Source organism: Chiloscyllium punctatum, chromosome 3, assembly GCF_047496795.1.
Source record: "Chiloscyllium punctatum isolate Juve2018m chromosome 3, sChiPun1.3, whole genome shotgun sequence".
Lineage (NCBI taxonomy): Eukaryota > Metazoa > Chordata > Chondrichthyes > Orectolobiformes > Hemiscylliidae > Chiloscyllium > Chiloscyllium punctatum.
In genome coordinates this window covers 61,659,326-61,686,051 of record NC_092741.1, presented here as the reverse complement: position 1 = coordinate 61,686,051, position 26,726 = coordinate 61,659,326, and the positions used below count along the sequence as shown (strand labels likewise).

General features: G+C 38.0%; 1 protein-coding gene across 8 annotated transcripts in view; it reads right to left on the bottom strand.

Moving 5' to 3' along the window:
- Positions 1-23,145, bottom strand: part of myb (v-myb avian myeloblastosis viral oncogene homolog) — a 34,512-nt gene extending 11,367 nt beyond the window's left edge. For 2 of the 8 annotated variants that reach the window (XM_072554059.1, XM_072554033.1), the window contains exons 1-13: positions 22,107-22,263; positions 18,111-18,228; positions 17,556-17,627; positions 16,528-16,620; positions 12,125-12,345; positions 8,806-9,034; positions 8,320-8,388; positions 7,878-7,982; positions 6,298-6,552; positions 5,158-5,520; positions 3,809-3,948; positions 3,014-3,128; positions 2,794-2,913 (exon numbers count right to left, since the gene is read on the bottom strand). In XM_072554059.1, coding sequence (XP_072410160.1) covers positions 2,794-2,913; positions 3,014-3,128; positions 3,809-3,948; positions 5,158-5,520; positions 6,298-6,552; positions 7,878-7,982; positions 8,320-8,388; positions 8,806-9,034; positions 12,125-12,345; positions 16,528-16,620; positions 17,556-17,627; positions 18,111-18,228; positions 22,107-22,129 — 1,923 coding nt within the window. In that variant the 5' untranslated portion in view covers positions 22,130-22,263. Of the gene's footprint in view, positions 1-2,793; positions 2,914-3,013; positions 3,129-3,808; positions 3,949-5,157; positions 5,521-6,297; positions 6,553-7,877; positions 7,983-8,319; positions 8,389-8,805; positions 9,035-12,124; positions 12,346-16,527; positions 16,621-17,555; positions 17,628-18,110; positions 18,229-21,985; positions 22,264-23,035 lie in introns of those variants that run through there. The other 6 variants (XM_072554042.1, XM_072554050.1, XM_072554077.1 and 3 more) reach the window with 6 other exon arrangements.
- Between the last annotated feature and the right edge of the window lie 3,581 nt (positions 23,146-26,726).

The following is a 26,726-nucleotide window of genomic DNA, read 5'->3' as shown; positions in this document are numbered from 1 at the left end:
GGGAGACACTGCATGCCGAGTCATGGTACTTCCATGCCCATTTTATAAAGAATCAATGAACTCTAAAGTGCTTTGGAAAAGGTTTAAGAAAAATCATTCGCACATGAATTTCCACTTTCTAAAAATAAACTCTGTTTGCTATAGGCCAACAGAAATGTCAAAACATCCATATCCATTAAATCAACTGCAGAAACTGCAAGCACTTGAAACCTTGACTTATTTACGTTGGTGGGGCTATATTTAGAATACTGCATAAAATTCTATAGGGAAGATGTTGTTAAACTTGAGAAAGTGCAGAAAAGATTGAAGGGTTTATGTAATAGAAATAGCTAGAATAGGCTGGGGCTTTTTTCCATGGAGCATTGGAGTTTGAGAGGTGGCCTTATATAGGTTTATAAAATCATGAGAAGCAAAGACAGGGTGAATAGCCAAGGTCTTTTCCTTGGGCTGGCGGAGTCCAAATCTAGAGGGCATAAGTTTAAGGTAAGAGGGAACACCTGCGGGGCAACTGCTTCACGCAGAGGGTGGTGCATTTATGGAACAAGTTGCCAGTGGAAGTGGTGAAGGAGGGTACAATTACAACTCTTAAAAGGCATCTGAATGGGTATATGAATAGGAAGAGTTTAGAGGGATATGGGCCAAATGCTAGCAAATGGGACTAGATCAGATTGTGATGGCTGATTGGCGTAGATGAGTTGATCCAAAGGATCCTGTATGACTCCATGACTCAATATAAATAAACACGATGTGATTGATAGACTAAATCAGAGAGCTGTCACTCAAGTAATAGCTTGCTTGGAACTCTGCTGTTTCAAATACTATATAAATGTAATTGCTTTTTCTGCATTTTAGGATCTGGAAGACTGACACTTTTATTAACCTGTACTGAAAGAAATTTTCTAAAGGAACTAAACAAAATTATGAATGAATGACTGCCTCTGTTAAAGTTTTTTTAAAACTTGTCCTAGTGTCACTGGTTCTATACAAATGAGTAAATAAGCATGAACGTGCCACAGTCAAGAGTGTGGTACTGGAAAAGCACAGCAGGTCAGGCAGCATTCCAGGAGCAGGAGAATCGATGTTTCAGGTATAAGCCCTTCATCAGGAATGGTGCCACAGGTTAGCATTGAGGCTGTATGAGGACATGGAGCTGGTGAAGGACACAGCTTGTCACAAGGGCTATTAGAGGTTAGTGTGGGGAATAACTTGACATTGAGGGTGTGAGGGGCCAGAGAGGTGGATAATGGACATGGAGCATATGAGGAGCCTTAATAGGTGAGTGGAGGAATATAAGATGCAATGGATGGGCATCGGGAGTATATGTGAGTGATGAGGGATGTAAAGCCTTACTGTTCTTACTAAAACTGAATAAAGTCTCAAGCACTGAGGCAGGCCTTTCAAGCAGCCAACTTCAGCACTTGACAGTGCCCGGTGACTATCTGTAAAAGCACTCCAAGGTCAGCTGTCTTGACTTTAGCACATACTGACCTCCTGCGATGAGAATTGGGTCGAAACACAGAAAACTTCCTGAGGCATGTGTGGGAAGCTAGGAATTTCCCCAATTCCCAATCCCTAGTTCAAAGTTGAAAACTCAGCCCAAACGTTTTACATTTGGAGATAATGTCAAATTGGTTAGGACTAGATTAAATTATAGGCAGACATGAATAAACATTTAGAATGGACGCATAATTCACAACATGAGTAAACTTAAGATAGTACATTTTGGTAGGCAGAATAGACATATCACGTATTGCTTGGAAGGTACAAGTCCAGGTATCAAAGGGAAGCAAAGGAATCTCAGAGTACAAATGTACCAATCACTAAAAGCCAGGTCGCAGGTCAGCAAGACCATAAACAAGGTAAATCAGGTATTAGACATTATGTTGACAGATAAATAATTTTAAAGTAGATAATTTACCTGAATTGAATCTTGGTTAGAACACATCAAAGGTACAACATACAGTTCTATCCGTCATATTAGTAAAGAACATAGGGACACTGGGCACAGTGCAGAAAAGAGGGGTCAAAGATCACACATATTAGTAAAGGATGTGGAGTCTTTTTTCTATTGGAAAGAACTAAAGCCAATGGGTGACATAATAAAGCTCTTTAAACTTATGGTTATAATTGATTTGAACGAATACTTAATATGTTTTAAATTTCTGTCCTTGTATTTTAATATTTAATAGAGCAGCTAACTCACTTAAAGTAAACAGGTTAAGGATTCCACTACAATAACAGTAAGAAACTCAACAGAAGCAATTTCAAACAATAACAATATTCACTGTAATTTCCAGGTTTACATTTCTGCATCCAATGATTAAAGAAAGGTTGGGAAAAGAAAGATAGGGCAAGTTGAGGTAGATTTAAAAATTTGTAGAATCTGTTGCCTTTCAAAGATATTAGATTACGTACAGTGTGGAAACAGGCCCTTCGGCCCAACAAGTCCACACCGCCCCGCCGAAGCGCAACCCACCCATACCCCTACATCTACCCCTTACCTAATGCTACGGACAATTTAGCATGGCCAATTCACCTGCCCTGCACATCTTTGGACTGTGGGAGGAAACCGGAGCGCCCGGAGGAAACCCACGCAGACACGGGGAGAATGTGCAAACTCCACACAGTCAGTCGCCTGAGGCGGGAATTGAACCCGGGTCTCTGGCGCTGTGAGGCAGCAGTGCTAACCACTGTGCCACCGTGCCGCCCACTATAATCTCCAAAATCTTGGATTGTAGGTTTCCTGCAAGTTTGCATAAATTTATATTTGTTATAGAGAAAGGAAAAACTTACTTCTTGCTTAATTTTCTTTAAAAGAGGTTGTCCATTTTCATGAATACTACTTATAATTGTAGTTTCATTGGCCTCTTGTTTAATTACATCTTGAGTGTTGTCTGCAAGATGAGATGTTGCCTTACATTGCAAGGAAATGAGAAATTATCAAAATTGTTCTATTGATCAGCTTCAAATTAATATTCACACAGTGACAATCAATCAGGCCAGAAATTCTTACCAGCATTTTCAAGGGTCCACATTTAATTTCCTGAGCAACAAGTGCATTTTTAAAGGGTGTGGGTGTTCTAGGTGAGCCTTCTAATATTGAACGTCTGATATTTGGAGTTCTGAAACTAATTAAACAGTTACAGCCAAGTTACTAAGTTAAAAGAAAATTATGCTGGACCATCCCTTAAAAACTATAGATCTATGCCATTTTCAGAATGAACACAATACATTCTGGTCCATGCCCAACACAATACTGATATGACTTCTTGGAGGTGCATAAATGCTGGATCGAGTGAAACATACTTCACATGCAACTTTGAGGAAATGCCTACCTGTCACTCTGTCATTCTTGTAATAATTACAGTAAACTTGCCTGTTGGGAAGCCACAATTGCACTGCATAAATTCCCAACTATGGGCCTTAATGAGTAGATTTGGGAGGGCAAATACAAATTGAAGCAGTGTCATACCATGTGACCATAGTGATATTTTATGTATATCATTTCAAAATGCTTTGTATTTTCAGTTAATCTTTTGGCTCATGAACTACAAACTGGTGGCTTTCTTCAAATTCTGATGCAACTGGCCATTTTTCTTTGAACATTTATAAACATATAAAACTTTTCAATAAGATGCCCTTGTTCAGTATAACAAAAATACAATTTCTCCAACAAATGACTGTCATAGCTTTTCAGCATCTTTTGAAATAATATCACACATAAATCAGATCTTTTTACTTTTTTTTGTCAATTAATTAATATCATAAGAAAGGAAACAAAATCTATAAGAAGCAGAATCATACTGACGCATCATTTTCTTTTTGAGGCTTAGGTGTTTGGTCACGATGTAGTGGAGTTGTTACAATGATCTTTTGATTGCACACTGGCGTAGAAGTTAATGCAGGTGATTCCATTTCTAGGTGCTCATTTGTGGGTGTATTTAAAAACTGAAAGGAAAAAGAGCCATTGAGATTAAAGTACCAAAAATCTAGAGTGTGAAGCTCCATCCACAGAGGCCAGGGTAAATAAAAGTGAACCTCAAATGGAAAGGAGTTTCATTTTTGCTTTTGAAATAATTAAAATTACTGGCAGGTGTAATCACGCAACACAAAATAACACCTAAGGGAAAAAAGTTCTGTTTCCAGTAACATAACAATGTGACTTTCTGGAGTTCAATAAAAACTTGAAACTGGCAGAAACTGATAAAATGTTTTAAAACTTCAAAATTGAAACCAATATACATTTGGAACCATTACACTCTTAAATAGGTTATTCATTTATTAAAACAGAGGTCAAAAGCATAAAAATTCACAGACCAAAAAGAGCAAATACATTTTTGCTCACAATGTTTGCTGGAATCTTTTTGACCATGCAAAATTTTCAGGGACAATTTTTTTAATTTGCAAAAAGGCATTAAAAATTAAAAATAACTGCTTCCAAATCTTCATGATCTAGATCCCTAGAGGGCTCCATGCATCAGCCCATGGGTCAGCCAATATATCTGCTCTCACCAGGCATACCTGCATTAAATATGTATTGGGTTCTGATGAAGGTCCAGAGAAGAGGAACATATTATGTTCAATGTAATTGGATCCTCTTGCGTTATTGATTATATTTGGGAAGGCAAAAATCTAATCCAACAGTCCATCCTGGTAAACTAAGCGATCCAGCATGTTTTTGTCATGTATTGCTTTTTAATAAATTCAATGACAATATTTAAAATTTCAGTCCTTGAGTATGTCAGCCAAAAGAACACAAGTTAAATGTAGCAAGACGCAAAAATGTTGTGCTGAATTGCAACATACAAATGCTTTGTGTCTGGGAAATCAGAAAAAGAGGCCAAGTCTTGGTTACAGGAAACACAACTTTTTGACTAAACTGAATACAAAATGTAAATGAAAAGCCAATCATATTCTAGTACACTCATTGAAAAAAGTTGGTATTTAAGTGTATAAAAAGGAAAGCAAACTAATTAGCATTGTGCTGATCTGAGAAGAGTGGTCAGAAGGACAGTAGTGAGTGGGTTAAAAATACACAGTCAAATCAGTGAGTATAAAAGTGATTAGTCATTTGTTCCATAGAATTAGTTTCTAAATTGTTAACCATTTCATGTCTGTTGCAGTATTAGTAATATCTGTTGATTACTGTTCATCTACCTGCGAGGGAGAGAAGGGCGGACCTTTGACATGGGTACGCTTGGGAGTAGAGCAGCTGAAGTCAGCTAATGTGGACCAATTACTATCACCACTAGCTGAGTGGTTAGGATGCCCTCTCTTTGTGCGGCGAAGGATAGTTGGTGGAGTGCTGAACTTTGAAGGAGAGAGTGAGCTGAGCGAAGCAGGGGAGCCCTGACACACCATGCTTTTGCTTAGGCTTGTGTTAATATGTCCTTCACATTGGCAAACGCTGCTCTCTTTATGCTGAAGCTGTGTGATTTTGGCTGTAACATTTTTGCTAGGTGTGCTGTCTTCCCCTTCAAGGAAGTCGAAACTGCTGAGATCACCCCAAGTAGATGGATCCTGAAACAATTTGGGAGGTACGAATCTATAAACGGTGAACAGTGCCACCTGTGTAACTAAATGATATATGCTATAGCTTTCAAAAGCACGGTAACATTTGTTGGGAATACCCCCTTTTCAACTACTAGTACTTAAGCCAGTCTTTAAAAACACATTCAAAGTTCTCACTTCCTCCAAGATTTGCAGACAGAAAGATCTGTACAAGTACAGTAATGTAAGGTTTTGTATATAAATTTGTTCTGCTCAAGTTATTTTACAGTTCCTGCGAAGAATTCTCAAATTAAACTTATTCCATCAGTCTAAGTTAATTCTGGGTAATGAAATAGCAAACTCATGGCTAAAACAAAACTTCCTTGGTGTTGCAAGAATTAATTATAACAGATTGGTTGCATGCCCTCCACACTACTTACTTTTCTTCTCTACTGAGATATATAACTTGCAGCCTATCTATTATGCCTATTTACAATACAACCAAAATTGAAAGCTGTGGCTAGAAACTTTATCCACATAGAACATTTTGTTTCTTTGTCATATCTACCTTGGATTTCACATCAGACACTAACATTTAACATTGAAGATTAACAATAAGTATCTGCTATATTATCAAAATATTTATTCACTATGATTTTAAACTTGTGATACTGACTAATCTATTACCCCAAATTACAAATCCTAACATTGGAGAACCAACTAAAATGTAACCAGTGAGATACAAATCCTACATAAGAACTTTGTGCAACTTTAAGCAAAGACCACAAAACTGATAAAGTTACTTACTGAATCTATGAGTTGAAGTGTTTCTGTGTACTCAGGATTTGGAACATTTCTCATTGGTGAGAGTATTCCATTAGAATGAATCATGCATCTTGCTGGTGATGCACTTTCTTCTGGCAAACAACCATGTTCCATGTGAGGTGGGTGTGCTGGCTGCCGATGTTCTCCCAAACAAGTAATGGCCACACTGCTGTTGTGAACTCCTGCATTATCAATGACTACAGTACCACTCCAACCAGAGTAGTCTGCTGCTTGAGTCTGCCCAAAAGAAAGAGAGAAAATAAAGGAGGTTAGCAATTCATTTGCATGGTGAGATTAAATCTGATATCAGCTTAAACATTTTAGTAGTTCCATCATTCTTGTAAATGATTTTTGAAACATTAAGAGCTTTCTTCTGAGCTCAAAAAAAACTATTCCCTACATTTGTTAGACATGTTCTTAACTTTAGTCTTCCCTCAACAAAAAATCTCAGATATTATAACAGAGTAACCATTGTTACCATAATGAAATATCTTCATTTGCAATTAAAATAACTGATTAATGAGCTTCTTTCTAATCAGGGAAAATTTTAAGACAATATAATAAAGTTTGTGGAGTTGTGTGCTCTATGTGGCTTTTCTCCTTTGCTAATTAAAATTCTAATGCAGGCCATTTTAGAATGTTGGGTTAGAGTTGCTTTTGTAGCAGTGAATTACTGCAGCTAAATGTTTTGATGCTGCAGCTCACACCAACGCAACACAGAGGTGTGCAAATCAAAATTATCAGAAAATAGAGGAGAAATTAGAGATAAGCTTAATATGTAGTCAGATGACGGAAGAAGTGATAAACTTTAAGAAATAAAATCAAGTTTATATAATTTCTAAATTTAAAAACCATTAGTACAGTTACACAAATTCTCATGCAGGTTATTTTCATGCAGACCCACTGTATCAAAACTTTTGCTTCAAAAACCCGAAGTATGCTGGCCATTTATTTTCACTCATATTTGTCTGGCTTTTACCATGCACAGTAAAACCAAAACCAGCACTGCTGCTTTTACAACTGAAATACTGCTCATATGTTGTGGAATTGATTAAAAAGCCAGCAAGAGTTTTTGTCATGCATCACTATCTGCTAATAATTTAAACAAAATGGGTTAATGTAACCAGCCAAGAAAGTAATCCAGAGTTTAAAAAGAACATTGGATTAAACAGTCAAACATGCACTTTAAAAATTAATACAGGTAAGCAATGAAATGCAATGCAAAAGATGAGCAAAGCTAGAGAAAGCGACAGTCAGATTTACTGGGCTCTAGATTATTTTTCTCAACAAGTTAAAAATTTCAGGGTATGATACTGTGAGAGAGAATACTTCAATAAATCAGTGTCAATACATTGAAGATTCTTGAAGCAGAAGTACTTAAACGGAAAATAAATCCACCATTAGTCCACAATTATCTGGTGAAGATTTTGGTTTTAAAATTTACTTTTGGACATGACAAATTTAAAATTAATATAGAGCCTTTAAAAGATAGAGATAAAAAGAGAAGAGCACTGGGGTGAAGCTGCTAGCCCTTTATCCAAGCCACACAGTGACATTCTTACTGGTAATGCCTGCTGCCCTCTCAGTTCATTTTCAGTCGACATTAGTAGCAACTCTAATTCCTTTATTCTTTTCTCTTTTTCAGGATCTTCATCATTATAGTGCTTCTGAAATTAAGAGTTGAGGGAAAAGAAAGAAGAGATCAAAGGGTATGATTTTAAATATAATGTTATACTGATTTAAAACTTGCAAAATTTCAGCTACCATAGCTGAGGCCAAGGCAACCATGAAGGTCAAACCAACATTTAAATGAACGTTTTTTGTGGATATATGGTAATGACTAGCAGCTAAAAGAGAGGATAAATTTCTTCAAATAAAATATCAACATTTTATTGACATACAGCATTTTCTGTAAATTGCAATTACTGAATTTAAACTAACCTTAGACAACAGTGTCTTTGTCATTCATACAACGTGACAACGAAGAAAGCGAATTTAACCTACCTGAATAGCCGCAGTACCAGGTAGGGGAATATTGGCCATGTTCATATGTAGAGCCACTGGGTATGGCATCTGATTGGAAATCAGAGAAAAGTGTCAAGAATGGTTAAAACTTAATATTGAAATAACTGCTGGTATTTATTTAAAGCTTATGTGCATTATAATATAAATGCAGCAGCAATCCTCAACAACCTGAAAAAATAGTTTATAATGATAAAAATATAAATAGAAGCATTTTGCACGATAAAAATTATTTTTGTATACAATTAACATTTTTAGCATTTAAAAAATATATATAAAAATGTAACGTCAGTGAACTTCTATTTGAATACACATTCCAGATAAAAGTTACCGGACAGTTTATATTCCATTAATCTTTCAAAATGAATAGATGGATATGCATTCTACAGCACAACTTGAATTTGTGTGCAAAAGCCATGAATTAGAAAGGAATAAAAAGCATAACAAAAATAAATTCTAATTACTTACCTCTTGTGGATCAGGAATGTGAAAATATGCATAGTCACCATTTACTTGGGGTTGGGTAGTTGGCAACTGGGCAGAAGGTGTATGGGCAAAACCCATAATGTGATTATTTTTTTGAAAACTTGTGGTCACTGTTGGCTGACTAATTTTTGAAGACTCCTGCAGATAGCCCTCTTGCTCTACTTTACGACGCATTGTTGAATTCCAATGGTTCTTGATAGCGTTATCAGTCCTACACAGAAATAACACAAAAAGGTATAGAAATCCACAATTTATTGACAATTAAATAATAAAAATGGAGAAAAACATTTGGTTATTATACAAATTTTAGATCATTTGTGGAATTCCAATAGTTCTTGATATAATTGCCAATCCTACAGATATATTAGACTGAATCTTATGAAAGTCTGAATGACATGGACTATGGTAAGAAATCTGTGAGAATTGTAAGTCGTCAAGCAAAGGCTTTCTCATCATTAAAAATACAACTTGTTCTCAGAGTTCCAGGCATCAAAATGGGGATTATTGCTTTGTGTCAGCCTTATTAATGGCAAATCTTAGGTTATTAATATGCAGATTCCTACCATACAACCCATTGCAAGAAAACTAGATATAGACATTTCCTGTCAAGAGTTAAAATGGATACCCGGCAACTTCAGCTCACTGCTTTCTCTTCCAGCTGCCATCTTGGAAATCTTGTAATAATGTAACAGTGAGATAAAATTCATGGCACATTTATTAATGCAATTGCAGGAAGAGAAAGTGATGTGTTGTTGAGTGAATGGGTAGGCCACTTACAGCACATGCAGGATTGCTGGTGTCAGTTGCTGGGGGTGAGGGAGAGTGAGTGAGGCAACATGTTGCATGCAATAGTGAGGACTGATACAGCATAAGTCTTTGTGGGAGGTGCATGCAGGAGCAGAGATAAAGTGATTATGAGCCAAGATGGTGGAACTTACTGTGGCAGAGTGGAAGTGGTACTTGAACTTTTTCCTACACCGCCGGGCATTCCTCTATGCAGCTGAGACCACACTGGCCCAGGCTAGCAGGGTCTGGTGTCGTGGCCTGCACTGCCCTGAGGGATAAAGGACAGCCACCTCTGCATCAGCCCATCCACCAGGACCTCCAGGTTCCTGTCCACAAAATGAGGCTGTAAATTTCCCCTTCTCGGTTATGTCCAGGGCTAATGTCAGTCACAGTGTTGGGTATTTCCAGACCAACAGTGTTTGTCTGGGTGCACAATGATCTTTTAAACATGGTGCTGGCTCCAGGGATGATTGTCTATTCTGGTATATCCTGGCAGTGGAGAGTTCTTTAAGTATGGTGAGTGGTGAAATCAGGCTAACATCAGACAAAGGCATCATCATATGATGGCGTAGGTAATAATGAGGTGAGTATAGGACTATACTTAGAGAAATCTTGCTGGGCCTCAGGGAAAGAAACCTTCCATGAAACTCAACTACATTGACAATTAGCCAAAATATGACAATATTCAACCCAATGTCTAAAAATATCAACAGCTTATGGACAAATAATAAATGAGAAAATAACTTATTATACATATTTTACATAAGCAAAAATACAGGCAAATCTTGTAGATCAAACAATGGCAATTGAGATGTATAGAAGTGAGCCCAGATTCAAAAATCACCAAAGGCCTGGAAAAACTGAAACATTGGTTAAACACAAAATATGGAAAAAATGTGAAATATAGTCTCATTAAGAGTTAAATGAACAATCTGTCTCCTGGAGCAGAATTCTTAATGTTAAAACCAAAAGAGGTTGGGTCAGTTTTGAGATTTATAGTAGTAGTAGGCATTTGCCTGTTTCAGGAGATGAGAGATTGGGGGTGAGAGTATCATTTCTGGTCTGTATATCATTTGTTTTGGCTGTAGAGGCCAATGCATGAGATCAATGTCTTCCACAAACCAACTAATGTTTTCTCTTTCTCCTGGGTTCTCATTCTGTCTTTTGGTCATTTATTTTGACCAGTTTTCTTGATGTCCTTCACAACCATTCATCTCCAGCTATTCAGTAGCAAGGACTTCCTAGACATCAACTCCAACCCCTGTCAACTTAAGGTCTTGCTTGCAGACACTGGCATCTGTTGGTCTCCCACTGACAATGGGCTTGCCATAGAACATGTCTTTGTGAATGCGGCCAACATCTATTTGCCACACATAACACAACCAATGCGGTCATTGCTGTTGGTCAAAAAGGCAAACATGTTGGGAATCTCTGTTTACTTTTGTACTCAGCACTCATATTTAAGATTTTAGCATCGCTCCAATCAAAATCTACCCATCTGAAGGTTAAAACTGTCCCCAGTGTGCTCAAAGTCATTCAGTACACCTTAGTTAACGCATCCAAAAAGACCCAAAGTCCTCCATCACAATTAATATTTTCTTGCCTCAACTGCTTTTTAAAAAAAATTTCAAATATTTAAAACAGGGTTTAGCTTCACTGATCTTCTCTGTTCAGGCTTCAGCACTCATCTGTCTTTTTTGCACCTCAGCGACTGTAGTGTTCAAGGAATGATTTAACCAGTGTACAACGGAATGTGATCATGGTACCTTATGATATACCTAATCTTTATTTTGAGTATACAACCAAATATTCATTGGTTTGACTGAATACTGCTTTGCCTTGTTTGGACATATTAAGTATTGAATTTAATAAGATTTCAAGTCTACTTAACTTTGTTTTTAGCTATTTTAAAGTCAGTGCGTTTACACAGTCATATTTTCTTCTCTGGGCAATATTACCCACAGACATTTTTTTCTGATATTGGCCTGCCTACTTAAATATTTTAACCAACTCCTTACAATTTCAGAGTTTCCTCTCTATTTTAATATGCCCTAAATTAGTACCATCTATAAATTTACATTATTCCTAACCTGCACCATGAATGTAAAAAAAAACAAAAATTATCCCTATGCTATCATAAAAGCCAAATACTGGCGATTTGAATTGAAAATGCGAGAGAAACCAAGGAGCGTCTGGCAGGACCTGTGAAGAGAGAAACAGTTAAAAGTTTCAAGACCAATATGACTCTTATCCAGAACAATACTAGTCCTTTGGACAGCTCACTCCATACTCTGTCCCCTGCCCATTCTGACAAGTCCTCCAATGGTTACTTATTACTGTGATTAAATTTCTCTCATTAGCGATTGTAATGTGTTCAAAGGACCCTCAATTATATAGTGAGGGATCATTGGTATAAGTCTGTAATTTATTACAGGGTCACTTTGTCACAGATCCAGAAGATTATAAGCTCCTATTTTCTGCAGGCTCCAATAGTTACTTCTTCAATTAAGCTTACCTTCCAGGAAGTAGCTTTGCTATTTCTGCCCATCTATTTCCAAGTCTTTTATGTGCTTGATATATAATTCTGTCTTCTTCTTCAGTCCAGGAAGTTTTTTTAACTTCAGGATTCAGATGATTGTGCCATCGCTCCCGGCATTGTTTTCCTATTCTGCCTTTTAAGTGCTTTGCGATAACAGACCAGCGTTTTGGGCCATATTTCTGAACAAGTTCTATTACCTAAAACAAAAATTTGTGTTGTAAAAATAACTAATACAAATTATGGACATATTATTATTCTGAGTTCCATCCCTAATGACATTGTGGATCTACCTACAATACATGAACTGCAGTAGTTCAAGAAGGCAGCTCACTATCAACTTCTCAAGGGCACTAGAGACAGGCAGCCAGAACTGCCAATGTGCCACAAGTGAATACAGTCACACAGCATGGAAACAGGCCCTTCTGCCCATAAAAAACAATGGAAATTATCTCAAAATAGCTTAGTAAATTCAGAATCTTGAAGTAAGTACAATATTTGTTACTTAATCAATCATTCTTGTCTTATACTTAGTTATTGTTTACCAAAGAAAGTAGATGCTCAAAACTTAAAATATAAATGTACTACATTTTACATATGAATGAAGCACAGAGAAATAAAAGCTATTGTATACAGTTCCCCCCAGTATGAAAACAAAAATCAAATACACGGCACAATTGCTGCAATACTCTACTTATTGGGTATCCTTGAAATCATTATGAATTGCACCCAATGATATTAGAAACATAAGGTGGAAGCAGTCATCCCATCCATCAGAGCTTTTTTTCTAAACATTCTCTAGATAGTTATCATACTCCCGGCACATTAAACTATTTTTATGATATTACATTGTATTTGCAGCATAATAACTAAGTGACAATAAGAATTAAGAAATAAGTGCAGGAATAAGCCATAAGCGATTCAGTAAGGACAACTGGATAACTAGGGAGAAAATAGAGCCCCTTAAAGATCAGCACAGCCACTGACATGTGGAACCGCAGAAGATGGGTGAGATACTAAATGAATATTTTGCATTAGTGTTTACTGTGGAGAAGGATTTGGAAGATAGAGAATGTGGATAAATAAATAGCGACATCTTGAAACACATCTATATTACAGAAGAGGAAACACAAAGGTGACTAAATCCCCAGGACTGATCAGATATTTCCTAGAAATCAGTGAGAAGCTAGGAAGGAGATTCCCGGGCCCCTTTGCGGAGATATTTGCATCATCGATAACCACAGATGAAGTGTCAGAAGACTGCAGTTTGGCTAACGTTTTGCTACTATTTAAGAAAGGTGGTAAGGAAAAACCAGGGAAACTATACACTGGTAAGCCTGATGTTGGTGGTGGGCACATTGTTGGAGGGCATCCTGAGGAACAGGATTCATATGTATTTGGAAAGGCAAGGACTGATTAGGGATAGTCAACATAGCATTATGCATGGGAAATCGTATCTCACTAACTCGATTGAGTTTTTTGAAGCTGTAATGAAGTGGGATTGATGAGGGCAGAGCAGTGGATGTGATCAATATGGACTTCAGTACGGTGTTCAACAAGGTCCCTCATGGTAGACTGGTTAGCAAGATTAGATCACACCGAATGCAGGGAGAATTAGCGATTTGGATATAGAACTGGCTCGAAGATAGAAGTCAGAGGGTGGTGGTGGACGGTTGCATTTCAGACTGGAGATCTGTGACCAACGGTGTGCCACAAGGATTGGTGTGGGATCCACTGCTTTTCATCATTTATATAAACGATTTGCATGCGAACATAAGAGGTACGTTTAGTAAGTTTGCAGATTACACTAAAATTGGAGGTGCTGTGGACAGTGAAAAAGGTTACATCAGAGGACAAGGGGATCTTGATCAGATGGGCCAGTGGGCCAAGGAATGGCAAGTGGAGTTTAATTTAGATAAATGAGAGGTGCTGCATTTTGGAAAGGCGAATCAGGACAATACCTGTTTACTTAATGGTAAGGTCCTGGGAGTGTGCTGAACAAAGACATCTTGGAGTGAAGGTTCATAGTTCCTTGAAAGTGGAGTCACAGGTAGATAAGATAGTGAAGATGATGTTTGGTATACTTGCCTTTATTGGTCAGTGCACTGAGTATAGAAGTTGAGAGGTCTTGTTGTGTCTGTAAGGGACATTGGTTAGGCCACTTTTGGAGTACTGCAAGCAATTCTGGTGTCCTGCTATAGGAGGGATGTTGTGAAACTTGAAAGGGTTCAGAAAAGATTTACGAGGATGTTGCCAGGGTTAGAGGGTTTGAGCTATGTGGAGTAGGCTGGATCTATCTTCCCTGGAGTGTCAAATGCTGAGGGATGACCTTATAGAGGTTTACAAAATCATGAGGGGCATGTATAGGGTGAATAGCCAAGGTCTTTTCCCTGGGTAGGGGGTCCAAAACCAGACGGCATTGGTTTAAAGGTGAGAGGGGAAAGATTTAAAAGGGACTTATGGAACAAACTGTCAGAGGAAGTGGCGGAGGTTGGTACGATTACAACATTTAAAAGGCATCTAGATTGGTATATGAAGAGGAAGGGTTTATAGAGATATGGGCCAAATGTAGGTAAATGGGTCTATATTTACATCGGATATTTGGTCAGCGTGGACAAGTTGGACCAAAGAGTGTGTTTCCATGCTGTATGTCTCTATGATTCTATGATTGCCCCAGCATGCAGTAAAACTATGGCCAACCCTCTACCCCAACTCCAATTTCCAGTCCAATTCCATATCCCATGTTTCTCTTGGCATCCAGAAATCTCTGGATCTCAGCCTTGATTACATTCAATGACTCAGAGGCCCTGGGGCAGATTATTCAAATGAATCACAAACATGAGCAACAAAATATTTCCTTATCTGAGTCCTAAATTGATAACTCTTTATCCTGAGACCATGTGCCTTAGCTTGAAATTCTTTTGCCAGGAAAAAACAGCCTGTCAGCATTCTACTCCATTAAACTTTCTCAAAACTCTTTATATTCTCATGAGATCACCTCTCATTCTTCTAACTTGCATACTGTAGGATGCAGTTATTTTTCAATAATTAATAATATCAACTTAAGTAAGCAAGTGAAGAATTTAATAATATCCTGTTTAAGCGTAAAACATTTCTGCAAATGAAAAAAAACCCAAATGGTCCAAGTCAAACTGTAAGGTCATAGGTTTACAGTGCTTTTTAAGGCTCAGGCTAAAGTTCAGCTAACAATTGTGAGAATACTTTGTGGTAAAAGACTTTTACTGAAAGACACAGCTATGCTCCAAAGTGGCTTTGCTTTGTAATTTAAAGTACGTAACAGAATTATATTAGTATCAGAAGTACATTAATTTTAGCCTCAACCTACGCAGCTTATTGTGGAATCACAAATCGTTCTTTTAATTTAAGGATAGTGATAAGTTCAGAGAATACTTTGATGTATTAGCTGAGATATTTGCATGATAACATATCACTAGGAGGTGACACTATCTACAGCCTGATATAATGTTCTACTGGTGCCACATTATCTTGGTAAAGATGTGTAGAGGTGGTAAGCTAAGAGATAACCTGTCATAAATAGGATGATCTCTCAAAGTGATTAGCCTATCAAAGAATGTATCAGGAGATAGGAGGTAGTGATGCCACTAAGTTGACCATCACTTTTAAAAAAATCAGTCTGGAACTGGGTGTACACTACCCAGCCAATCCAAGACTGACCATGAACTAATAATCCAATTCGAGTTCAGGATGTACCTAACTATATACTAGAGGGAGGTGGCTAGTAAGGGTTAATAAATGATGATTCTTAGTTGTTCAATGCAGAAGAATTGAATATTGAGGTGGATTGACTGAAAATCATTTTGAGTATCATTTATTTTGTAGTCGCTGTGATAAAGTTAATAAACTCTGCAAAACGTGTGAAAACATGTGCATTTGGAATGGGTCTAGTATTAATCAGGACTACCTAAGTTTTCAGATTGGTTCTCTCAAACTCAATTTATAGGAATTGACTAAACTCCAAGATCTGCCAATAGTATTGACCCATTCTACATAATCTCTCTGCATGGATAACAGCTCATCCCTGGAATTAGTCTCATGAAACATTGTTGCTTGGGTGAGGGTACCAACAAGGCAATCAATAAATCTGGGGTGGTTTCACCAAAACTTCAAAATTGAATCAAGACTTCCTTACTCTTATATTCCAAAGCCCTTGCAATAAAAGCCAAACACCATTAAGTGAATTGCAAATTTATTTTTTGATAAAAGTACCTTTTTTGTTGGTCTTCCTTTCATTAACCATTTTCCAAGTTAAGTTTCTGATCTCAGTGGAGTGTTTTGGATCAAGAGTAGAGTAAAAAAAAACATTTCTAACGAGAAAACATTTTAATGCTTAATAACCCTACCCTTTGATCCTCTTCTTTTGTCCAAGGGCCTTTAATAAGTTCAGGATTTAGAACTTTTTGCCAGCGGTGTTGGCACTGCACATCAGTCCGATTCTAGATTTGTAAAGGAATACAGGAACTAATTCTAATGTTTTAAAGAGTTTTCAAGACAACATATAACACTTTGTGGCTTTAATTCAATGCAATACTCTGCAGACAAGTTTCATTTCTGCATTTCACTTTTCAAGCACATAAATGTGTAAGATGATAAGGCAAATAACTTACCAAATACAATTACTGCACCAATCAATAATCCTTTAACATAGCAGTTTGTCATAGCAAAAACATCATTCTCTTAAACAAATTTAGACGCAAGTATTTTTGACGGCTTTTAGCATTGCATACTATATAGTTTGCTCAGTTAACTTTTTATAGTTCTGGACTTCATACTACGGACAAACTTAATGAAACAGCTGCAGCAAGTCATGTGTTAGACAAATTACCAGGTGTTTAGTAGCAAGATTTTTCAATTAAATAATCTATAAATTATCCAGATTAAACAACCCATATAAAAGTCATTGTGTTTTGTGACACTGTGGTAGTGTTCCTACGCCAGGCCAGAGTGTCCAGATTCTAATCCCACCTCAAGATGTGATGGCCTGGAAATATGTTGCAATATATCCAAACAATGCAATTAAAATAAACAAAAGTGGCCTATCTTAAAGTTCCGAGGGACTTACACCTTTTGTATCTCTGCATTATAACTGAAAACATATTTTAAAGATTTCAACATTCAACTTTTTGGAAGAGTCCAGTAATATAAGAAACCTTATGTAATCAAACATTGTAAAATAAATCCTTTAGTCAGGCATCATTTTAATGTTGGTCTTTAGCTCATGACAACAAGAAGCGAAGCAATGGATTTATTATTCTTAAAATATTACTACACTTTGCTTATGCTGTTATACCAGTTTTCAGCAGTGAATTTTCAGAAAACCAGTATGTGTAATAAAGATTTACCTTAACTGAGTACAGAAAATAGTACTTACTGGAAGGAAATTAGCAATCACTTTCCAGTCTTCTGTTCCATGTTGTTCAACTAATTTCTTCAGTTTTTCATCCTTTAAGAAAACCAACTAGTTTGTATTTATTTTGTACATACACAATAATAAAAAAATTCCAAGTTGAAGCTGTAAAGATTTTTGAATTGATCGAGATGGTAATAGTACAGATTGTAGTCATAATCAGAATGATATGTAAGCATATTTTACGCCAACAAAATACTATTTTCAGTGACTTTGATGTTTTACAATAAATTGAAGGAATACAGCAAAATTAGATGAGTCAACACTTTTTTATGACTTGGAGGTGCCAGTGTTGGACTGGGGTGAACAAAGTTAAAAATCACACAACATCGGGTTTAATCCAACAGGTTTAGTTGAAAGCACTAGCTAGTGCTTTCAAATAAACCTGTTGGACTATAACTTGATGTTGTGTGATTTTTAACTAAAACTTTTTTAGGTTAATTTAACCTGATTACATTTTCAGTTTAAAGGTGCTTTACAAACAAACAGCTATATCTCATTCAGTTAATCTTGACATACCTCTTCACGTGTCCATCGAGTTTTACTTAATTGACGTTTACAAGACTTTGGTTGGGGGCCATCATAATCATGATCAAACATTTCAATCTCTTCTTCGTCCTCATCACTACTATATAAACTACAAACAAAATAACATGAATAATTAGGGACAAATAAAGTTTTCAAAGATAATTGCATCGTTCGACAAGAAATGAAAACAATTACTACATTTTCAAAAAATAATCTAGAAGCATTAGGCATTACATTTAGTGCAGCATTCACAAAGATATTTCAAAAAAACCTTTCTGGGCATCTCCTTAAAGTATATGGCTGAATGGGTTAAATGAAGGATTAACCCTAATCTTAATCTACTCTATTTTATGGTGTTTAATATCATTAAGTAGTTAATAACAGAATCCAAATCCTTTTCAAAATTAAAAATCTACTGTAGTTTTCTAGTGCACTTAATTACATTTTAATAGCCAGATCTCTTAAGACATACTCAAATAGCTAGATAAATATATTGATTAATAGGAATTGCTTACAACCAACACTTGTAAAAGAGACCCAATGAATCAGTGAAAACATTCACCTGTACAGGCAGAAGAAGTTTCCATTAAGCACATTATACCATCATATCGAATAACTTGACCATACATACATCTAGAATACAAATGGTTCAATCGCAGATCAGTGTCGAGATTTCTGTCCACTTTGAAATCTCAGCTCTAACAAAGATTTGTTAAATTCCTTCCTGCACTCGACATTTGTAAGACATCCAAAAGTTAATTTATTGTACTAAAACTCTGTTTGTGTCTACCGATGGTTTATCTAATGCACAACTGAGGCATGCAAACCAAGCATGTCATCATTCCACTACCTAGATTATGTTAATAGACCTTGGCTGAGTTATCAAAAGGGTCAAAGTTGACCTAATTACTCATGGCTGTGTAGATGACAGCTGGCCAAACATCCCATTTTTAACTTCAAATAATTATTGGGTGTGTCTACAGATATCAGATGAGGACATACTGTACTTGGTGACGATGCTCTCTATTATCAAATAGTCTTGTCAAGCTCACTATAAAGGTTTATATGAAAAATTGATTTGAGCAACTTTTCTCAATACCTATCCCAGAAATGCATTAATAACACAAGGAAAAGGAAGAAAACAAAGCTAACCTCAGAATTATTCTTGTACTCATACTGTAAACAAGTTTGATCAATAGTGACATCTCGAATATCCAAAATGACAGCTGCAAATTTGCATCAAATGATAATTTATATTTCAGTTGCTGGATTCAATACAATCATTATTGGAAGGCAATGCAGTATTAGTCTAGGGCATGCCTTCAAAAAGGGATCTAAAATGAAGGAAACAGTCAGTGCCTCATTTGTGCACCCAGTACCCAGATTTCAACCAAAAATAGATGGGAAGTGGATTGATATTATGCATGCCGCTGGAAAACTAAAGAAAAGGGAGCAGTAGCTGAAGTATTCTTTTTGAACAAAAAAAAATAAAATCTTTAAATGCATTTTTGTTTCAATACTTTCTCAGAAGTTAACTGTTCAAATACACAATAACTGGATATTTTATGTATTAGTCCACTATCATCAACATTACTTAAATAGAAATTATTATGAATTATTATTTCAAGACAAAACAAAATTTTAGTCTGTCATTCAAGTCACTTTAAAAAAAACAAGAGAGGGTACTTATATTTTATCGTAAACTCTATTTCACATTGCTTCCACTGTTAGTTGGATTAGACTTGACTAAACCCATTCGAAATTCAGTCTGCAGGAGGCATTGTTCCAGGTGAATGTCTCAATCCAGTTTTTTTTCTCTCTTTACACATCACCCCATCTAGTGGTTTTATCAAGAACTGACCGACTTCCCCGATAAACAGTCGGTTGCTTATCATATCTAGAATATCAATTCATTGATTTTCGGTTGTTTTCAAAGAATTAAATTGTAATACCAAAAATCTCAGCCCTAGCCATAATATTCCCTAATATCTGACAGAACAGATCTTTATCGCAATCTAAGGTCTTATCGCTTGCTAAAGTACTTGCTTTGCTCTCGAAAACTGGATAATGTTAATTGTGTAAGAATGCACAGCAAATAAAAACTACGTTGCCAAGGGCTGAAGTATTGCCTTTACCTGTGTTCAAACTCAATCCAAATCAATGGAAGGAATTTCTCTTCCTGTTGGTTGGCAGGACAGTCTTAATCCAAACTTTAGCAGATGTGCATTCACAGCGTAAAACTGTCTATAATTTAGCAAATATTGCCATTTCATCTAGGCAACCAAAGGAATTTACATTGTTGCAGGTGAGATGCACTTATGAAGTCCTATGTTCCTGATTAAGAAGTGCTTGTGCAAGCAGACAATAAACCAATGTGTAATTTTAAATAGATGACATGATCTTCATGGCTCAAGTTTCAATCGCCTATTAAATTATGTATTTAAAATTCAAACACACTGATAGGGAAATCAAATATAAACTATTGATTTTATGCAACTCTTAACAATCTGCTGGGAACCATTATTGTAAAAATACCAAACTAGTCCGCTGTGAAAATCGAATAAAAGGGACTTTTTTTTAAATGTCGAATACATATCGCCGAGTTCGTAGTATCGCGATCATGACGTCCCAACATTCAGCTACGAGATTTTAAATAGTTATGTTAGTAACCTATAAATGCAAGCAAAGTAATGACCGGCAGGTAATGGGTTAAAGCGCGATAACTCCAGCCCTCTTATCTTATTAGTCAAATTCGCAATCATTCTTGCGCGTGGACTAAACAAAAATGGTGTTTGCTACACTAAATTAAAGAGACAAAGTTATAGTAATACCATAATTCCTTGGATTGTTTTGTCGTCCTGAAATTTTGAAAAGATCTTTATAGTTTCCATTAATAAAGTGTGGAATTTCCACACGTTCAGCGTACAAAAGGACTTGCATGGTTTCTGCTACTGCATACTCGGGGAAAGTGTCATTGTTCCCCATTTCATTCACACTTTAATGACGATAATGATTCTGATATATTCAGTTCCCTTAGACCACAAACATTAGTCACGCACGAATAGCCAAAAAGGAGAAAAGCTCCAAGCAATTTCTGCCACTGTTACGTATAATTTTGACAACTTGGGTCATAGCCTTAAGTTCGGTTTATCATGACACATCCAGAAACCACCTTATTATGTCGAAAAATTAGGGTCAAGATCTTGTGTTCGGTAGTTTCATACAGCTTGCAATAACTTAAAATCCACGTGTCACTCCGCCAGCTCTTGCACTAACAATAAAAATGTGATGTCGTTCATTGATTAGTCTTGGATGCACTTATTTTCTTTTCATGCATGAAAGCATTCGGCTACGTCAATTACATGCTGAACTAGAACTTGCCTCACAAGTGCGGGGTTCAGTGGATATTGCAACTGAGAAACTACAATGCTAACATATAAACACATACAGTCAACTATTTCCTATACGACCAACGTGGTGTAAGGTGAGAAATATTTTGTAGCAGCTCCACTATTTTACAGCGACACATTTGAGACATAATTTAAAGGGTATAAGTTCAACATGTGTATCGATTTTGCAAGATTGCATTGTTCTTTTCGATTTAAGAGTAAACAAGTGTTGTTGTCATTTGGCACTTAGAACGTGCGCGCATGAATGAAAGCACCTTTTAAATCTGCTTATTCTACAACGTGCCCGCATAGTTTTGAATACTAAGTAGACGGGTTATACACATAATCTCCATTTTAACCAGTTCTTCAATTACAATGGAAAGTTTACTGCAGAAATTGAGCATATTATAAAAAGATCTGAACCATTCACAATTTAGCTGCATTAAGTATTGAAACAGAACCGAGCTTCTCACTCACTGCTTAACAAGTCTTCTCTCAGCGTGCAAACCTCATAAAATTAAAGTGAAAGTTCTTCCTCTTCCTGCAATAATCTATGTTTTGTTCATTCGGCAGTAGCCAAAACGTATAATACAGTTACCTATTCCGTGGCCGCCGAGCCATGAGTCTCTCAGAGAGTGCGGAAGAAGTGTCGCTGCAAGTGATCAGCCAAACTCACACGAGGAGGAAGCAAATTGAGATTAAAGTGTACGATCTGTAAACACAGATTCCTACAAACAAAGCCCTGGACCCTCCCCTCCCGCCAAATCTCCCGCCCAAACCAGAGACAGTATAGTACGCAGGCGCACTGCTGACCTTGGCGGTCCTCCGTGAAACCCGCCTTTTTCCTGCAATCCCCGCTCGGTCCGGCAGTACCCCGCCCCCTCCCTTCCAACCAGGAGTTTTACAAAGTAAACAATTAGAGATAAAGTGCTTTTGTTCTTCATCTGTCAGTTCTCTGAGAGAATCCAGTCCCGGGGTTCCCTGTTGCTAATCTGCACATTTACCATATTGGTTCTAAAACAATCAGTTTCTCCCGCGGAAAGTCAGTCGCAGGGACGTGGCTACCAAGTAAATGTGTTCAATATTTTGATTATTAGTAAAATGCTGCTGGAATAACAAACTGGGAAAACGAGTGGCAGTTTCTACATCTAGTTACTGTTTCTTACATGTCATTAGAAAACTTGATTGAAATATATCATTTTAAGAACACATACAGAAAGGCAAACTACTCTTTTACGCGACTAAATGACATTTTTTTGAACTGAACAAAAAGTTGAGTGCTTATTCCATAGATGGCGCAACCTGCAGTTTTGCAATGAAACCTAAATATGGAGTAATGAGGGTCCTTTGTTCGTAAACGTTTCAGTATTAAAAGAAAACAACAAAGCAAATGTGCATGATCATCTTTGAATGTTACAAAATTCATCTATAACAAGGTGACTATTTGCTTGTGATAGATATAAAGTGTATTCAAAGCCATAGATTAAAAGTTGTCAACCAAACTATATTCTGTTTCGCTATACTTACAATTTGAGTATCATTTATGGTGAAACAATATAAATTTCCTAGATGCATTATCATCGCCAACAGACCTGTAAGTTTAGCGCAAGTAATTTGGAATTTTGGATCACCGTAATACACTTCCTCTTTCCTGCACACTCCTGACACGTGTGTAATACAACGGGACAATAAACCTATAAAGCAGTTGGTACTGCTTCAGCACGTTTTGGAGTCACTTTTATGGATCGACTGCAGAGAGTGTACACGAACTTCAGATCAAAGTCAATGCCAAATGAAAACAACAAAGCCCTTAAATAAATATAATTCCCAAGTGTTTTCTCCCTATACTTATCTCAGCATGATTAATGTTCTATTATTTAATGTTTAAGTAAACAAAATATTGCAAGGTCTATAATTTGCTTCGTGTTTACAGCCTAATTCAGTTGGATTTGCATTTAATTTTTAATTACCAGGAATTGTCTTTTTGATCAATTTGGATCCATTCAAGCAAATTATTTCTGCCAAAATTCACGCAGGAGCTCCCTTTTTTATCCTTAGAGTTATGACAAATGTCTTCTTTTCGAGCTCGCATTTTTGTTACTTCCAATGCAGATATCTCAGCGTGCATCGCCAAGACTGGAATATCTTCCGTAATCGTTTCTCCTGTTCAGTTTTATGGCAATCAGTTGCATTAGCGTGTTTTCCAAAGAGCCTATAATTGTTACATATTTTAATTATTAGCAACAATTGTGTCAGAATGAAAAAAAAATCCTCACACCAGATTTTTGCTTGGACGAACCCTGGAACTTCAACCACAGTTCACATGTTTAACATTTGACGGGCGCACTGCCCCGGCCACCATCCTCAATTTGTTGTTTGTTCGTGCCTTTTTTTTTAAACTTTGATTATATTTCTGGCCATCAGTTTGTCATCTTTCTTCCTCTTTTTTGTAGATTAGTTTCCTCATTTCCGTTACCACCGCTTTCCCTTTGTGCTTTTCATCACCCTATTCTCTCCCCCCCCCCCCCCATTACATCACTACGCTTTTTGTTTAGTGATATTTACCCTCTCAGTTTTTTATTCTCCAGGTGTCGGCATCTTCCCTTTACCTGTATAAAACGATCCAGTTATTCTGCATTTTCGTCAGCTGATACCCCTTTCTTATGACCCTTAGGTTTCCCAAGCTACGCCTTGTGGGAAAGGGGGCTCTTGAAAACACATTATGTCCAACATTTACAATTTTTAAGAATAAATTAAATCTACAGACAGTGCAACCACTTTGACCAGATGCACTGTCACTCACTGCCTGCTTCCTTTTGGCAGCTTTTCCCAAAGTGGATTGCAATAACAGGACCTGGTTATCGGAGAATGCCGGAGACACTGAACAAGCAGCTCTGCAAGAGCGAAGGGTCATTAAAATGTTGGCGTTCCCGGTGAAAAATAGCGACGGGGTTGATGGCCAAGTCGGTGTATGTCAATGGCCAAGAACTGTTGCACCTCTCATTTCCTTGCAGGTCCCGGTGAAGGAAAGAAGTAGTGAAGCTGAATAGTTAACTCTTGCTTATTTCCCACATATATATACTGTATATAGAAAAGGTAATGTGAGTCCAGGTGAGCTGTCTGCACCTGGAGCACGTCGAGGAGTTCCGCCTCGGCACTGACGGGGATGCCAACAATTTCCTCATCACACCCACCAGGTATTTTTAAAAAAATACCCCACACCTCCATCAGTTCATTAGACCGGAATAAATCTCAACACGAGAAAGAAAACGTCAAAATCGCCGTCCGCCCACCTCACTCGCGGACCAGACCCTCGAAGGTGAGATCTCCCCCATCACCGGTTACAGTCCACCCCAAGCCCCTTCCCGGACCCGCCCTGGGGGTGGGGGAGAGGAGGGGGGAGAGTAGTACAGTGTTTGTTTTTAAAACAGCCCCCTTCCCGCCCCCGCCTCGCCCCACCTGCCCGTTCACGATGAACCGGGAGAGAGAGCGGAGCGCCGCCCCCTCCCCCTCCCGCTCCCGCCCCCCCCGGGGAGGGGGGCCACGTGACGCCGCTAACGGTCGCCCGTCTGTCGATTTCCCACGTACCCGAAGGAGGTGTCCATGGGCTGGCCGGAGGCGAGGCGAGGCGAGGCGATCCACTCAGCCGCAGGTGGACGGGGTGCTGCTGGGCGACGGTGGTGGGAGAGAGTTGAGGGGCGGTCAAGGAGCAGGGTTGTCGTTCCCCGAAAGAGAGGGGGGTGGTGGTGATGGTCGGGGACGGGGTAGATCTGAGAATTTACACCAGACAGCACGGTAACACAAAATTAAAAACTACAGTCTCCCTCTCTGCGCCCTCAAGAATTGACTGGTTATTATGTTGTTGTTATTTCTGATTATACGCATACACACTGGTCCCTATTCACAAAACCTTCTCCATCACTGGAATCCTCTCGATTCAAATTGCGGCGGGTTCTTTCCCGGGAACGCCCTCGCGCCCGCCCACGGCACGTGCCGCTGGTGCGCGCGTTCGCCTGGCTCGGGCTGCGAGTCCACTGGTGGAGGGGGAGCCTGGTGCGTGTGAAGACAGCAGATGGGGAGGTGGCGGGAGTAGGGGGAGAAACTCGCATGCGTGGATTGGAGTGTGGGGAGCGCGCGTGTCCGATGGCTGCCCGACACCTCGGCTGCGGGGTGGCGCGACGGATTCACTCACCTGCACAGTGCGCCCAGGCTCGCGCAACCGCGTGCGTCTCCGGGCTGGCGCTTGCCCCCTTCAGCCGCGGTGCCTGCATTTCCTTTCACACACGCTAATTGTGGGTCCAGCTCCCTGGCCTGGAAAGCATTTCTAAACTATCCGCTGCCACAGGGAAAATAATAACGAGGTGGTTAAAGGGTGGGCTGGAAGGTTAAGCATATGGAACACTTATCGGTGCTGCTAACTTTGCCATTCTTGTTAAGAGTTGGCTTTGATAAGAAAAGAAACAGCTGTCCTTGCTGGAAAATACCCTCCCCGCCCTGTTACATTGCATAAATTACAAGACCTGTTTTCAAATAGGAACTGCAACTGGCTGTTCTTGATGTTTCCATTGCCGTGGAAAACATATGAGGGTCTTATCATAATTATTATCATTATCTTTACAAACCAACAGTATATATATTTTCCTGGTAGGTGCTGTAGAATTTAGAATTGCTTGAATACTTTTCAGCTAAAAACAAGCACCTTTTTTTGGTCACGGAGGATTATATTTTATCTTCCACATTATTTCCTCAAAATAACATGGGTAGGTAGTCAATAAATCTTGCACAAAACATCAGTACCAGCATGAACTGGTTGTGCCAGCTGATAAGTTTCTGCATGATATATTCTATGTAATATTTCAATACAAGATTTAGGCTATTAACATTTGTGATAGCTAAGTGAATACAAGATTCAAATAGATAAGGAAGGTCACGCGCCCCTGAGCTTATCCAATGAGAAAATTCTCACCACAGCATTCAGCTGTTTTTTGCCTCCATCATAGTAACTAATCTGCTTTTTTTTTCTAAGTAGCTTAGCATTATACCTGCTGTATTGATTAGGGTATACATTTTGATTGACAAAGTTCACTTGACAGGTTCATGCAGTTTTCCTCTGTAGGCATTATGTACAGATATTTTCCTATTTAAAATTAAGATTTTAGTACCTAATTTAGAATAGTTTACATGGGAATGTAAATTGGCGAATTTGATGTTCAGATCG